The sequence below is a fragment of the Talaromyces rugulosus genome, chromosome II, assembly GCF_013368755.1.
Source record: "Talaromyces rugulosus chromosome II, complete sequence".
Classification (NCBI taxonomy): domain Eukaryota; kingdom Fungi; phylum Ascomycota; class Eurotiomycetes; order Eurotiales; family Trichocomaceae; genus Talaromyces; species Talaromyces rugulosus.
The window spans coordinates 5,632,907-5,645,954 of NC_049562.1; the positions used below are offsets into that span (position 1 = coordinate 5,632,907).

General features: G+C 48.9%; 7 protein-coding genes across 7 annotated transcripts; 6 read left to right on the forward strand and 1 right to left on the reverse strand.

The window, feature by feature from the left end:
- Positions 1 to 596: 596 nt before the first annotated feature.
- Positions 597 to 1,724, forward strand: TRUGW13939_04421 (uncharacterized protein; the record flags this gene model as incomplete). Its single annotated transcript, XM_035487594.1, has 2 exons — positions 597 to 1,163; positions 1,227 to 1,724. 2 exons carry the CDS (start codon positions 597 to 599, stop codon positions 1,722 to 1,724), a joined length of 1,065 nt encoding a protein of 354 aa, XP_035343487.1.
- Positions 1,725 to 2,153: 429 nt separating this feature from the next.
- Positions 2,154 to 3,446, forward strand: TRUGW13939_04422 (uncharacterized protein; the record flags this gene model as incomplete). Its single annotated transcript, XM_035487595.1, has 2 exons — positions 2,154 to 2,964; positions 3,022 to 3,446. 2 exons carry the CDS (start codon positions 2,154 to 2,156, stop codon positions 3,444 to 3,446), a joined length of 1,236 nt encoding a protein of 411 aa, XP_035343488.1.
- Positions 3,447 to 4,172: 726 nt separating this feature from the next.
- Positions 4,173 to 6,149, forward strand: TRUGW13939_04423 (uncharacterized protein; the record flags this gene model as incomplete). Its single annotated transcript, XM_035487596.1, has 6 exons — positions 4,173 to 4,265; positions 4,329 to 4,342; positions 4,440 to 4,584; positions 4,644 to 4,658; positions 4,714 to 5,220; positions 5,280 to 6,149. 6 exons carry the CDS (start codon positions 4,173 to 4,175, stop codon positions 6,147 to 6,149), a joined length of 1,644 nt encoding a protein of 547 aa, XP_035343489.1.
- Positions 6,150 to 6,644: 495 nt separating this feature from the next.
- Positions 6,645 to 8,050, forward strand: TRUGW13939_04424 (uncharacterized protein; the record flags this gene model as incomplete). The annotated part of the gene is made up of 2 exons (XM_035487597.1): positions 6,645 to 6,848; positions 6,908 to 8,050. 2 exons carry the CDS (start codon positions 6,645 to 6,647, stop codon positions 8,048 to 8,050), a joined length of 1,347 nt encoding a protein of 448 aa, XP_035343490.1.
- A 128-nt stretch (positions 8,051 to 8,178) lies between these two features.
- TRUGW13939_04425 (uncharacterized protein) lies at positions 8,179 to 9,006 on the reverse strand (the record flags this gene model as incomplete). The annotated part of the gene is made up of 3 exons (XM_035487598.1): positions 8,179 to 8,735; positions 8,797 to 8,919; positions 8,976 to 9,006. The coding sequence occupies 3 exons, from the start codon at positions 9,004 to 9,006 to the stop codon at positions 8,179 to 8,181; spliced, it is 711 nt and encodes a 236-aa protein (XP_035343491.1).
- Positions 9,007 to 9,279: 273 nt separating this feature from the next.
- TRUGW13939_04426 (uncharacterized protein) lies at positions 9,280 to 10,801 on the forward strand (the record flags this gene model as incomplete). Its single annotated transcript, XM_035487599.1, has 6 exons — positions 9,280 to 9,360; positions 9,415 to 9,446; positions 9,498 to 9,621; positions 9,682 to 10,186; positions 10,237 to 10,530; positions 10,590 to 10,801. 6 exons carry the CDS (start codon positions 9,280 to 9,282, stop codon positions 10,799 to 10,801), a joined length of 1,248 nt encoding a protein of 415 aa, XP_035343492.1.
- A 478-nt stretch (positions 10,802 to 11,279) lies between these two features.
- On the forward strand, positions 11,280 to 12,995 carry TRUGW13939_04427 (uncharacterized protein; the record flags this gene model as incomplete). Its single annotated transcript, XM_035487600.1, has 1 exon — positions 11,280 to 12,995. The coding sequence occupies one exon, from the start codon at positions 11,280 to 11,282 to the stop codon at positions 12,993 to 12,995; it is 1,716 nt and encodes a 571-aa protein (XP_035343493.1).
- Between the last annotated feature and the right edge of the window lie 53 nt (positions 12,996 to 13,048).

The window sequence follows — 13,048 nt, forward strand, 5'->3', positions numbered from 1 at the left end:
TTGTCTGCCTTTGCTGCTAATGGCGGAGAGCAACCTTCCATAGGCCTAGTAGTCCGTAACAACCCGCGCCTCAATCTATGAGCAATATCAATGATATCCCTGATCCAGTCATGATCGACATGAATTTTGCTTCTACTTAGCCAAGCACAAAGAAATACTCGTAGCATTATTGTCCGACAACGGCAGGTGATCGAAATCAACTGCTTGCTTCAATAAAATCGCGGAAAATGGACCGCCGCGGCAAATACATAAGTTCTTGGCATTGGTATTGTTGCATGCATCACCTTGGCTGTAAGAACATGCCAAGAAGATCATATATCAATTTCATATCTTTAAAAAGAACCTTAAATAACCTCATGGGGTGTAATTAGCGACTTACTTAGCCTCCGTTTGATATCCCCCGCTGACCCCTCGCGGAGATACATCCTCCGACAGAATTATCTCCACTTAGCATATGCATCTTATAGCCACCAAAAGTTGTAAATACCCTTGAACATAAAATCATTGAAAAGTCCTGGGTTTGCTCTTACTTAATACAGTTGTCTCAGACCATCCAACTTGCCAAAGCGTATAGTATCGAGCAAGATTCAGATACAATGGCTACTTCCGACGGCTCAGTGCAGCTCTCGGTATCGTCGATACACGAATTTGCTACATCAATACTGAAAGCCGCTGGTGTTTCTTCCGAGCACTCAAAAGTGATTGCCGATGCTCTTGTGCTCGCAGACCTCCGAGGAGTAGACACCCATGGCATCAACCGGATCCCAGCATACTTGACGCGGGTGAAAGCCGGCGTGCTTAACCCAGCACCAAACCTTGAATTTGTGTCCAAAACGCCTGTAATGGCACAACTGGATGCTCAAAACACCTTTGGGTTCTTGGCTGCCAACCTTGCCGTGGAAAAAGCCGCGGAGATGGCCAGTGTCTTCGGCGTCGGCATTGTGGGAGTCAAATCAAGCGGTCATTTTGGAATGGCGGCGACATATCTTCTCAAGGCCATTGACAAGGGTCTGGGAGCAATGGTTTTCACCAATGCATCACGAAGCATGCCGGCGTGGGGAAGTAAAGAGCCTCTTCTGGGTACTAGTCCCTTTGCCGTCGGCTTGCCAGGTAGAAACGGAGATCACTGGACGTTGGACATGAGCCCGTCTGTGGTAGCCAGAGTGAGTAATCTATTTCTTCCTTTGACCACCACAAAACACTAATTCCGTTTCACTTTTTTCCAGGGCAAAATTCGCAAAGCTCTGCGCCGTGGGGAAAAGATCCCCGAGGGCTGGGCTTTGGATGCTGAAGGGAATTCAACCACCGACCCTGAAGCCGCCATGGGCGGCGTGGTACTCCCCATTGGAGGTCCCAAGGGATCCGGTCTTGCTATGATGATGGACGTTTTCGGCGGTCTTCTCACTGGGGCATCGTTTGCCGGAAATGTGAACGACGCGTACAAGGTACTGGACCGCCCGCAAGGCGTGGGACATTGGATCTTTGTGTTCAAGCCAGATGCATTTTTAGACAGCATGGACGAATACTACGATAGAATGGAGATTGAGTTGAAGACGGTGCGAGATAGCGCCAAAGCTGCAGGCGTCGACCGGATATACACCTCGGGAGAGATAGAGATTCTTAGAGAAAAAGACCTCCGATCCAAGGGCGTCTCATTCACTGCGTCAGAGGTAGAAGTCTTGAATAAGACCGCGGAAGAATGGGGCTGTTCTACTAGATTATGAGTTATATAAGTTTAGATAGGTGTTTTAAGAATAAACTTGTGTTTTGTGTATAGTTAAACTATTATGGTATACTATTCAACTCCATATCATATCGACCTTCAAGAGAATACATAGCCAAAAAAATAAAACAAAAAAGCTATACCTGTAATTATGATACCTCCAATATACCGAGGCATTAATATCTCTTATTCCCCGCGGACCTTGTACCCCGCCGAGAGACGGAGTATGAACCTCCGCAGCTAAAGCACCGCAGCATCATGGCCATCATTTGACCCATTCTCGAAATTGACGTAATTAGGATAAGTTATGCACTGAATGAGTCTTTTATATTAATGTTCCTATCATTTATTTAAAGAGCCTCTCGCTGCATACGTACTGTGTTTTAGTAAATCCTACACTCATTCTCAAGTGCTACTTTCAAATCCCAACATGACGAAAATCAAAGTCAAAAACCCCGTTGTCGAGCTTGATGGTGATGAACTAACACGAATCATCTGGAAAGATATCAAGGATCGATTCATTTTTCCATACCTCGACATTGATATCAAGTATTACGACTTGGGCCTCGAATACCGCGACGCCACAAACAACCAAGTCACAGCTGATGCAGCAGAAGCAATCAAGAAATACTCTGTCGGCATCAAGTGTGCCACCATTACACCAGACCAGGCTCGAGTGAAGGAATTCAACTTGAAACAAATGTGGCCCTCGCCCAATGTTGCTGTGCGAACCGCTGTTGGCGGCACCATATTTCGAGAGCCTGTGATTATTCCTCGTATTCCTCGTCTGGTGCAGGGCTGGAAGAAGCCAATCATTATTGGCCGACACGCCTTTGGTGACCAATATCGAGCAAAGGAGCGCAGGTTTGAGTCAGCTGGGAAGCTGGAGATGGTGTTCACGCCTCATAATGGTGGTACCCCAGAGACCATAGAGGTCTATGAATACCCGAAAAACGGTGGTGTTGGTCTTACAATGTACAACACCACTGATTCTATCCAGGATTTTGCGCATTCTTGCTTTCAATTTGCCCTGTCCAAAAAGATGCCGCTGTTTCTGAGCACGAAGAACACTGTTCTCAAACAATATGATGGCCATTTCAAGGATACATTTGCCGAAATTTTTGCTACGCAGTACCGTCAGGCTTATGAAGAGGCGGGAATTTCATACGAACACCGACTGATTGATGACATGGTTGCACAGATGATCAAGAGTGAAGGCGGCATGGTCATTGCTCTGAAGAGTAGGTTATAAGCAACCAACAGTTAGAAGTTTGCAAGGCCAACTAACAAAAATCTAGACTACGACGGTGACATTCAATCTGACATCGTAGCTCAAGGCTTCGGGTCTCTGGGGCTGATGACCTCAATCCTGGTCTCACCTGATGGCCGCACGTTCCAAACAGAAGCAGCACACGGCACTATAACACGGCATTACCGTGAGCATCAACAGGGCAAGGAGACTTCTTCGAACCCGATTGCATCCATCTTTGCTTGGACTCGTGCCTTGATCAGACGTGGCGAGCTTGACCAAACCCCTGAGGTGGTTGAGTTTGCCAAGGCGGTGGAGAAGGCCTGTATTGATACCGTTGATATTGACGGCATCATGACCAGAGATTTGGCTATAACTTGTGGCAAGACAGATCGTGCGTCATGGGTATTTACACGGGAATATATGGAAGCGGTGGAAAAGAGGCTTCAAAAGATGCTTGCCACAAACCCATAGATCTTTTTCACGCTGTTTGGAGTACGGAATTCTCTCATGCACCATGAGAGAAAGACTTTTTTTTTTGTAGAACAGCCTGGCAGGGTGTGACATTCGGGGTATCTCTTTATTTCAGGACTAGCTCGGTATTTTCATGGAAACGCCTCTAACCAAATACAGTTAGCCGCATATATATCCTCCTACGCAAACGGTCATTGGATAGTCCTCTACAGAACTGCATGATTTTGCCTCTTTTATCCTTGCTTCCAGTTCAAATAAAACACAGGAATCTTGAGAATAATACCAGTCTCATACACACATTCATAGGTCAAGTCTTTTGAACTGTGCTGTTCTATACAAAGGCGGCAAACTCCGACAGCTTTTAGCGAGAGGACCAAAGGCAGGGAGCTGTCCCAAATACGGAATACTGGTAATAGCCCTTATTTTGCATTTATATCGCCGTAATAAAGATTTAAATGACACTCTACTGCGAAATCGCCGATAATGCCCATGAAGAGACCCCGCGGTGCCAAGACGGGCAACCGCATGGGTGCGCCTTTCCTTGTTTGGCGCAAGGTTGTTGCTGCCCCTCTGCGCCCTGCCCTGTCTCACTGTCTCACTTCAGCCACAGACTTCTCTTTTTCTCTCTCCCTCTTCAGACCTCTCTTCTCGTTCTCTCGTTCTTTTGCTATTCGCTCCTGTGCTCGGAATTAGTTGTGCTCGCAAAGCACTCGAACTCGCGCCGCAATGGCGTCTCCAGCTGTCCACCAAGCTATCGAAGAGGCCGCTTCGAAGTACCAGATCCCAGAAGGCCGTGTTTTTGAATATGGAACTGCAGGAGTATGTGTCCAATGCATCCAAATGTCGTTTTATCAAGCGCCTATGCTGACTGTGATTGTCTAGTTTCGCATGAAAGCGTGAGCATCCCCTCTGTTGTCTTCCCTGTCAACAAGTCGACATCTTCCCCGCGATTCCTTCTGGCGGTAGCTAACCTTACCCCACGCTTCTTAACAGGGATCTGCTCAACACGGTTGTTTTTGCTGTCGGCCTCCTCGCAGGTCTTCGCTCCAAGAAACTCAACGGCCAATGGATTGGTGTCATGATCACGGCCAGTCACAACCCCGCCGAGGACAATGGCGTGAAGCTGGTCGATCCTATGGTAAGACACCTTGTTTCCTGGAGCGCTTTTACTGTCAAGCTAACGTGAGTTTATTACAGGGCGAAATGCTCGAGGTCAGGAACCAGGAGACTCCCTCTTATACTTTCTTGTCACTGACCATGTTACTAGGCCGACTGGGAAACATATGCCACAAAGCTTGCGAATGCGCCCCTTGACAAAATCGCAGACGTCTACGATCAGTTGATCAAGGAGATTGATATCAACATGGCCAACCCCGCTCGGGTCGTTTTTGCCCGCGACACGCGCGCATCGGGTTCGCGACTCGCTGGAATCCTGGGTTCGGCACTGACTGCTACCGAAGTCGAATTCACCGACTTCAAGTTTATGACTACCCCTCAGCTGCATTACGTCGTTCGCTGCAAGAACACCCTTGGAACACAGTACGAATACGGTGAACCCACGGAAAAGGGTTACTATGAGAAACTGAGCGAGGCCTTTAAGAAGGTCATGAAGAATGTCAAAATCCAGGGGCCTCTCACTGTCGACTGCGCGAATGGCGTCGGTGGACCCAAACTACAAGAGCTCATCAAATTTCTTACGCCGCCAAGCCAAGGGGGCATCGACATCAAGGTTGTCAACGACAATGTGATTAACCCAGACAGTCTAAACTTTGATGTGAGTAATCAGTATTGCTTGGTGATCGCAACATGAATTGACAGAATAACCACACCTAGTGCGGCGCCGACTATGTGAAGACGAAACAACGTGCTCCTCCTTCCTCCAAAGCGGCGCCTCTTGAACGATGCGCGTCCCTTGATGGTGATGCCGACCGCCTAGTCTACTATTTCGTCGACGAGAACAACGTATTCAGGCTTCTCGATGGCGACCGCATCGCGACACTTGCCGCATCTTTCATCGGTGACCTGGCACGAAATGCAGGAATTTCGCAAAAGCTCAAGATCGGTGTCATCCAGACTGCTTATGCCAACGGAGCAAGCACTGACTATATTGAGAAAGTGTTGAAGCTTCCAGCCGTCTGCACAAAGACCGGAGTGAAGCATCTTCACCACGCCGCTATGCGGTACGATGTCGGTGTTTACTTCGAGGCGAACGGCCACGGAACGGTGACCTTCTCTGAGGAGGCGCTCAAGACTATCAAGAGCGCAGAGCCTCAGTCACCGGCACAGCAGCAAGCTCTAGAATCGCTCAACGGGCTGACAGATTTAATCAACCAAGCAGTTGGGGATGCTCTTTCAGACATGCTCCTGGTCGAGGCTATTCTGGCGCACAAAGGATGGACGACCAAGGAGTGGCTCGGTACTTACACCGACTTGCCTTCTCGCCTTGTGCGAGTTGAGGTGGCCGACCGCTCGATTTTCAAAGCCGTGGACGCCGAACGCAAGCTTGAATCGCCGGCCGGGCTGCAGGATAAGATTGACGCCTTGCAGTCTCGCTACAACAAGGGCCGTAGCTTTGCGCGGGCAAGCGGGACAGAGGACGCCGTGCGGGTTTATGCAGAAGCTGCGAGCAGATCCGAGACAGACGACCTGGCGACCCGTGTTGCCAACGCTGTCAAAGAAGCGGGTTCTGGGGGTGAAGCCTGAGCTTCCACAGACTGCTGACGCTGACGCCGACTCCTTCGATAGGCGCACATTTTTCGGTTTAATTGTGAATCATCTGTCTGGATTTGTAGACATACAGCATACATGTGCCGGACGTTAAGCTCGAGGCAATAAGGTGCTGCTGTCGTGGAGGGAAAAGTTGGTGTTTTTTCTCAATTCTGGAAAATTGCGAGGATTGATACGCATGAAATAGTAGCGGAAGCAAGCTGTAACGCCGTGACGAATCATTGTCGTTTTTAAAGACAAGAAAATACTTGAATAAAACATTCTAGATATGAGTAAAGCATGTTGGGAGTTGTATAGTTTTGAGTCAGACCCACAAAAACAACCTTAGCGCCGCAAAATAAACGGCCCGGCAGCCTCTTCCCCGTTTTTATCTTATCGCAAACATCACCGGCAGGAAAAAAAAAAAAAAAAAAAAGGTCGTTTGAGATTTCTATTGCATAAACTTAATCCCCTTTTGCACAAATTCAGACAATGGCAAAACGCCGTACGAAGAAGCGTACCCAGGTGCAGGGCAAGGATGACTCGGTCAACACCAAAAATGGCGCCTCGGCGACGAGCCAGACCCCCAAGTCGATGGTAATTCGCATTGGAGCTGGCGAAGTCGGATCGAGCGTGAGCCAGCTGGTCAAGGATTTCCGATTGATGATGGAGCCTGATACAGCCAGTCGTTTAAGGGTGAGATTGCCTTCTCTGGGAGAAAAGAGAGAGCGCGAGAGTTCTAATTGAGAAAACAGGAACGGAGAGCGAACAAACTCAAAGATTATACCTCCATGGCCGGCCCATTGGGCGTCACGCATTTAATCCTGTTCACTCGATCAAGCACCGGAAATACAAACATGCGTCTGGCCCTCACCCCGCGGGGCCCGACTCTGCACTTCAAGGTCGAGAACTATTCTCTATGCAAAGATGTAGCGAAATCCCTGAAGCACCCACGCGGTAGCGGCCAGACCCATCGAACACCGCCCCTTTTGGTGATGAACAACTTCAATACCCCGGACGCAAACGAGAACTCGAGAGTCCCCAAGCGGCTCGAGTCTCTCTCCACCACTGTTTTCCAATCGCTGTTCCCGCCGATCAACCCTCAGGCCACCCCTCTTACTTCGATCCGCCGTGTGATGATGTTGAACAGAGAGAAATCATCAGCAGATGGTTCTGAAGAGGACGGATATGTTGTTAGTCTCCGGCACTACGCGATAGCCACTAGGAAAACAGGCGTCTCCAAGAGAATCCGCCGTTTAGATCCCACAGAACAGCGCAACACGGACAGGAAAAAGGGTCTCCCGAATCTCGGAAAACTGGAAGATGTTGCTGATTATCTGCTGGACCCTGCGAGTGGCGGCTATACATCTGCCAGTGAAACCGAGCTTGATACGGATGCTGAAGTCGAAATAACCGAAAATACCACAAAAAGGGTCCTCAACCGACGCGAAGTGCAGCGTATGAAAAAGGACGGCGACAAACCCGCAGAAAAGCAGGCGGCAAGCAAGCCAAACGTGGAGAAGCGAGCGGTGAAACTGGTCGAGCTAGGACCCCGTATGAAGCTGAAGCTGATGAAGGTCGAAGATGGAATGTGCAATGGCAGAATCATGTGGCACAATTTCATTTCCAAGTCTGAAAGGGACGTTAAGAAGATGGACGACGAGTGGAACCGTCGGAAGCGACAGAAGGAAGCACGGAAGAAGCAACAAAAGGCAAATATTGAGAAGAAAAAGGAGGAAAAAGCGAAAGCCAAGGCTAATGGACAAGCTGCTGATAACGAGGACGACGAGGACGTCAGCATGGATGACGATGATTATGATGATCAATGGGAAAGCGATGACTACGACGAAGACGCCGAAGTTGAGGGGGACGATGGAGATGAGTCCATGGAGGAATAGAAACATACATTCTTAACAGCCTAGAAAGGGTTACACTCTGAATAAAATTGAAATTAATCGTCTCTTCATTTCATGCTGTAAGCTAGAATTATTCTTGGTTTTTAAATACCATATCCTTTTGGACTTCTTCAACACTTGGACTGCTGGAGTTTTTCATCCACAATTCTGCCCACAATCTTCTCCAGTATAGCAAAGTCGCCTCCGATGCCTTGGTTGAAATATGCTTGCACGCTCTTTTCCACGTACTTTCCAACCATGTCAATTTCGACGTTGACGTCGTCGCCGGGCTTCTTCGCGGCCGTGACAACCTTTTCCTGCGTGTAAGCAATGAGCATGACTTCCCAATATCCATCCTCGCCATCGACGACTTTGGTGATTGTCAGACTGGCCCCATCCAGCGTTATAAAGCCCTTCTCAACGACATATCTCAGGATACTCCTATCCCTCGGCTGCAGCCGGAACGTGAGCGCGTTCCCATCCGGGGTGACGGAGAGCACCGTGGCGACTGTGTCCACATGGCCCTGGACGAAATGACCGCCCATGCGCGTCTCAGACGACACGGCGCGTTCAAGGTTGACCTTGGAGTCTTTCTGTAGAGATCCGAGATTGGTGCGACGAAGAGTTTCGGGGGCAACGCCCACTTTGAACCAATCCTTGTCGAATGCGGTAACGGTCAGGCATGTCCCTACAAACAAGACATGAAATGAGCTCGGTTCTGAATATATAGCGGAGAGAAAAGACCACACCATTGACGCTGATACTGTCTCCCAAGTGCGCATCTCCAAGAATCTCCGCGCAGTCGCCGATGGTGAGCGACGTTCCCCCGCCCCCGCTTGTGCTGGTGTCGAGAGGCTCGAGGGACGTCACCGCTACAGGATTGTTCAGTTTTTTCAGCTGCTTAGCATGATCGACACGAGCGACTCACTCCCGATGGTTTCGACGAGGCCAGTGAACATGATTGCGGCCGCGTTGTGTTGTGGATAAATATTGTGTTTTTCGATCGATCTGATGCCGAATTGCCGATCCCGACTGTTCGTAAACTGTTAAGCCGACCTCCGCACCATCGCTTCTCCGCACCGCTCAAGTTTCCTCACAAAAGCGGAATTCGTCTGCCAGCTGTATATAAAATGGCTACGCGCACATTCCTATCTAAGGGCCTGTTCCGGTTAAGGACTTCTGGTGTCTCTCTTTCTCCGCATTCCACAAGACATCCAGTTCAATGGCGGCACATGTCAACAGCCCTCCCAGCAGCAGGAATCCTGCCCTTGGAAGGCGTTCGGGTTCTTGATATGACCAGAGTCCTCGCAGGAGTGAGTATCATCAAGTCAATTGCTGTCGTATGCATGCCCTAATCACTTAGACAGCCTTATTGCACGCAGATTCTAGCAGACCTTGGGTATGCAGCCTGTACATGTATCTTTCATATGTATTTCTGACTTGGGCGCAGAGCAGATGTCATAAAAATTGAGCACCCGTTGCGAGGCGATGATACGAGGGCTTGGGGTCCTCCATTCGCCAAGTACCAGGATGAGTCCAAAGAAGGACCCGGTGAAAGTGCCTATTACCTTGCGGTACGATTACTGGAGAATCATTTTTATATGGTTATATTTCCTAACATTATTCTCCACCAGGTCAACAGGAACAAAAAGTCCATCGGCTTATCATTCGCACATCCCTCGGGTGTGGATATCCTGCATAATCTTGCAAAGCAATGCGACATCCTCGTAGAAAACTACCTCCCCGGAAGCCTAAAGAAATACGCCATGGACTATGAAACGCTCAGCAAGATCAACCCAAAGCTGATATACGCAAGCATAACCGGATACGGGCAAACAGGACCCTATAGCAATCGCGCTGGATACGACGTCATGGTAGAGGCGGAATTTGGGTTGATGCATATCACGGGCTCTCGAGACGGGCCTCCGGTGAAAGTGGGTGTTGCAGTGACTGATCTTACCACCGGCCTTTATACATCAAATGCTATCATGGCTGCGATAATCGCACGCGGGCGCACGGGTAAGGGTCAGCACATTGACGCTTGCCTAAGTGATGTCCAAGTCGCTACGCTCGCGAATCTGGCGAGCTCGGCCCTGATCAGCGGTGAAAAGGACTCGGGGCGCTGGGGGACTGCACATCGTATGTTGAAATTGACCCTTAAAAAAGAGAATATGCTGACCCTGGTGCAGCTTCTATTGTCCCGTATCGAAGCTACAAGACTCTGGACGGCGATATTCTCTTTGGCGGTGGAAATGACCGACTTTTTGGCGTTCTTAGCGATCGGTTACAACGTCCTGAATGGAAGACGGACGATCGATTCGTAACAAACAGCGCCAGAGTGAAAAATAGACTCGAAATAGACGGCATGATTGAAGAGATCACGAAAAAAAAGACCACACAAGAATGGCTCGAGATCTTCGAAGGCAGTGGCATGCCCTATTCTGCCGTGAACGATATCCAGGGCACACTGAATCATAAACATGGTGAGATGAAGAATGATAAATTCGGATAACAAAAACTAATCTCGGTTTTATTTCTATAGTCCAAGCTCGAAATATGGTCACCGAGGTCGACCATCCAGCATGCGGTCCTATCAAGGTCGTCAACACTCCGATCAAGTACTCTCATGCCAAACCCGGTGTTAGGACGCCACCACCAACCCTGGGTCAGCACACTGATGAGATTCTTCGGGATCTTTTGCATTATCGAGAGGAAGATATCGCCTCATTGAAGCAAGACGGTGTCGTATCATAGACTGACCGGTCAACTCGGTATAGAACATGAGGATTTCGTTCTGTAGAAAATAGTGTAAATACTATACCAAATATAAATTCTTAGACTTTTGATCTCTTCAAATGTTGGTGCAGCTGTCAACGTATGTAAGTCTTGTCAGTGTGAAAAGATGTTGGATACAAGGACTGACCAATCAGCATGGCTTTCTGGCTATTGAGTGATTGCTAATAATATGACTCCAAATTAAATTAAAAGCAAAAAATTATGCAAATACAAATTAGTTTAAGGAATCTGATTTAACCTGGATTTTTTTTTTTCAAAAAAAATAGCAGTCTAATGATAGACCTGCGTTGCTTCAATGTCGTCGGTACTAGTCGCATAGGGAATGCTTATTAAGCGGCAAGTTGGGATGAAGACGAGATTTCCATTTCTTGAAAAGTATCTCCTGCACGTCGAAGCAGCTCATGGGCTGTCGAACCAGAATATCCCCCCAGCGCACATGATGGAATCGCAGCAGAATAATAGGGTTTCGCAGGCGGCGGAGTCTTCCACGTCAGAGACTCCAGGTGATACATCAAATCAGCATCCACCAGCCACGGTGCTGCTGCAGCCCACCCAAAGCAGCAGCACTCCTTCTTCGAGTCAGCTTCAAAGACCTGGCCTTCATGGCCCCGACGCCGTTAAACAATATCGCTCTCAAGCCACGCTGATCCCAAAATTGTCCGAGTCTACCCTCCAGTTGCTTGCTTCCATTGGCGCTTCAAGTTCTTCCCCGCAGACAAAGGCAGAAGAACCCGGCAGAGCATTGAGTGATTCTCCTGCGACAGTCACTGGAAATTCGTCCTGGAATCCTGGTCCTGACAGGGCATCCTCATTACCGGGCCCTCCAATGCCAGTCTTGCGCAGTAGAACTATTGCGCCTCGCCCTTTGGTGCCTGCGCCTGCACCTGCACAAGAATTTAAAACACCGCTCCAACCGAGACCGGTGCCTGCTCCAGCTTTCATCAACCTTGCGCCGAAACCCGATAACTTGCCTGTTGCTGAGCCACCTGTTGTAGAAGAGCAACTTCCATCGTCGTCCGCTGTTGTCCCGGCACCCCCGCCGATTTCAACATTACTAGCAGACCAATTGACCCCGTTGAAACCGGCTGTACGCAAAACCCCAGTCAAGTCGAGTGCGCGCTCAAGGAAGCGGAAGCGTGTCCGGGGCAGCGAAGATGAGATTAAAGCCGGGGACTCGAGTTCGGATGATTCTTCGGACGACATGGTTCCCATGGCAAGACAAACAAAATCTGGACGACAGGTAAATCGGCCTACATTCTTTGCACCTTTACCCGAGGAGAAAATATCATCGCCATCAGGCAGTCCGAATGCTGCTACTGGCGGTACTCCCGTTGTCAAACGACGGAGAAAGGTATATCGAAAGAACGGAAAAGATATTAATATCACTTGCAAGCACTGCCAGAGGGGTCATAGCCCATCTACCAACATGATTGTCTTTTGTGATGAATGCAACGTTGCCTGGCACCAGTTCTGCCATAACCCTCCAATCGGTAAAGAGCTCATCGAAGTCGAAGAAGCACAATGGTTCTGTGCCGAATGTCGCCCAGCGAAACCAGTCGCGCTGATAAAGCTCAAACTGCCCCGGAATGATATCTCAACCCCACCACACCTGTCGAGGCCTCTTGCTGGAGGAGAGCTTTTTACAACGGAGCAGCAACGTGGCTATTTGTCTAGTCTTTCTCACACCGCTCTCGTTGACATGTTGGTGAATCTCTCAGAGTCGAATCCTGCTTTACCACTCTTTCCGGAGAATCTTGGTGATTTAACGGCATCAAAGTTTGCCATGTCGCTGTCAAATAAAACAATGACGCAGTATGAGTCCCAGGAGTTGCCACAAGCCAATGCCCCTGCAAAGGATACCGTGAAAGAGCAAGTGGCCGAGCCAGTAGCAGTTGATTCAAATAAACCAAAAAAGCGTCATGGAAAGAAAAGTCGCACCGAAGACTCTGACGACTCTGGCTCTGAATACGAAATTGAAGAACACCGTCTGTATCCGCATCCAGGGAACGGATTCTGTTTACCGCCAGAAGAAGATGACCTTGATATCTTATTGGACGACCCTACTTGCCCTACATTTAGTCACACTATTCACAATTATGCTGAAGGACATACGCTCGCCAAAGGCTCTTTCACTATCTCGGTCACAGCTTAACAGGCTACTACTTTACAAGTAGTATTCTCTTATCATACAAGAATGGTATCACC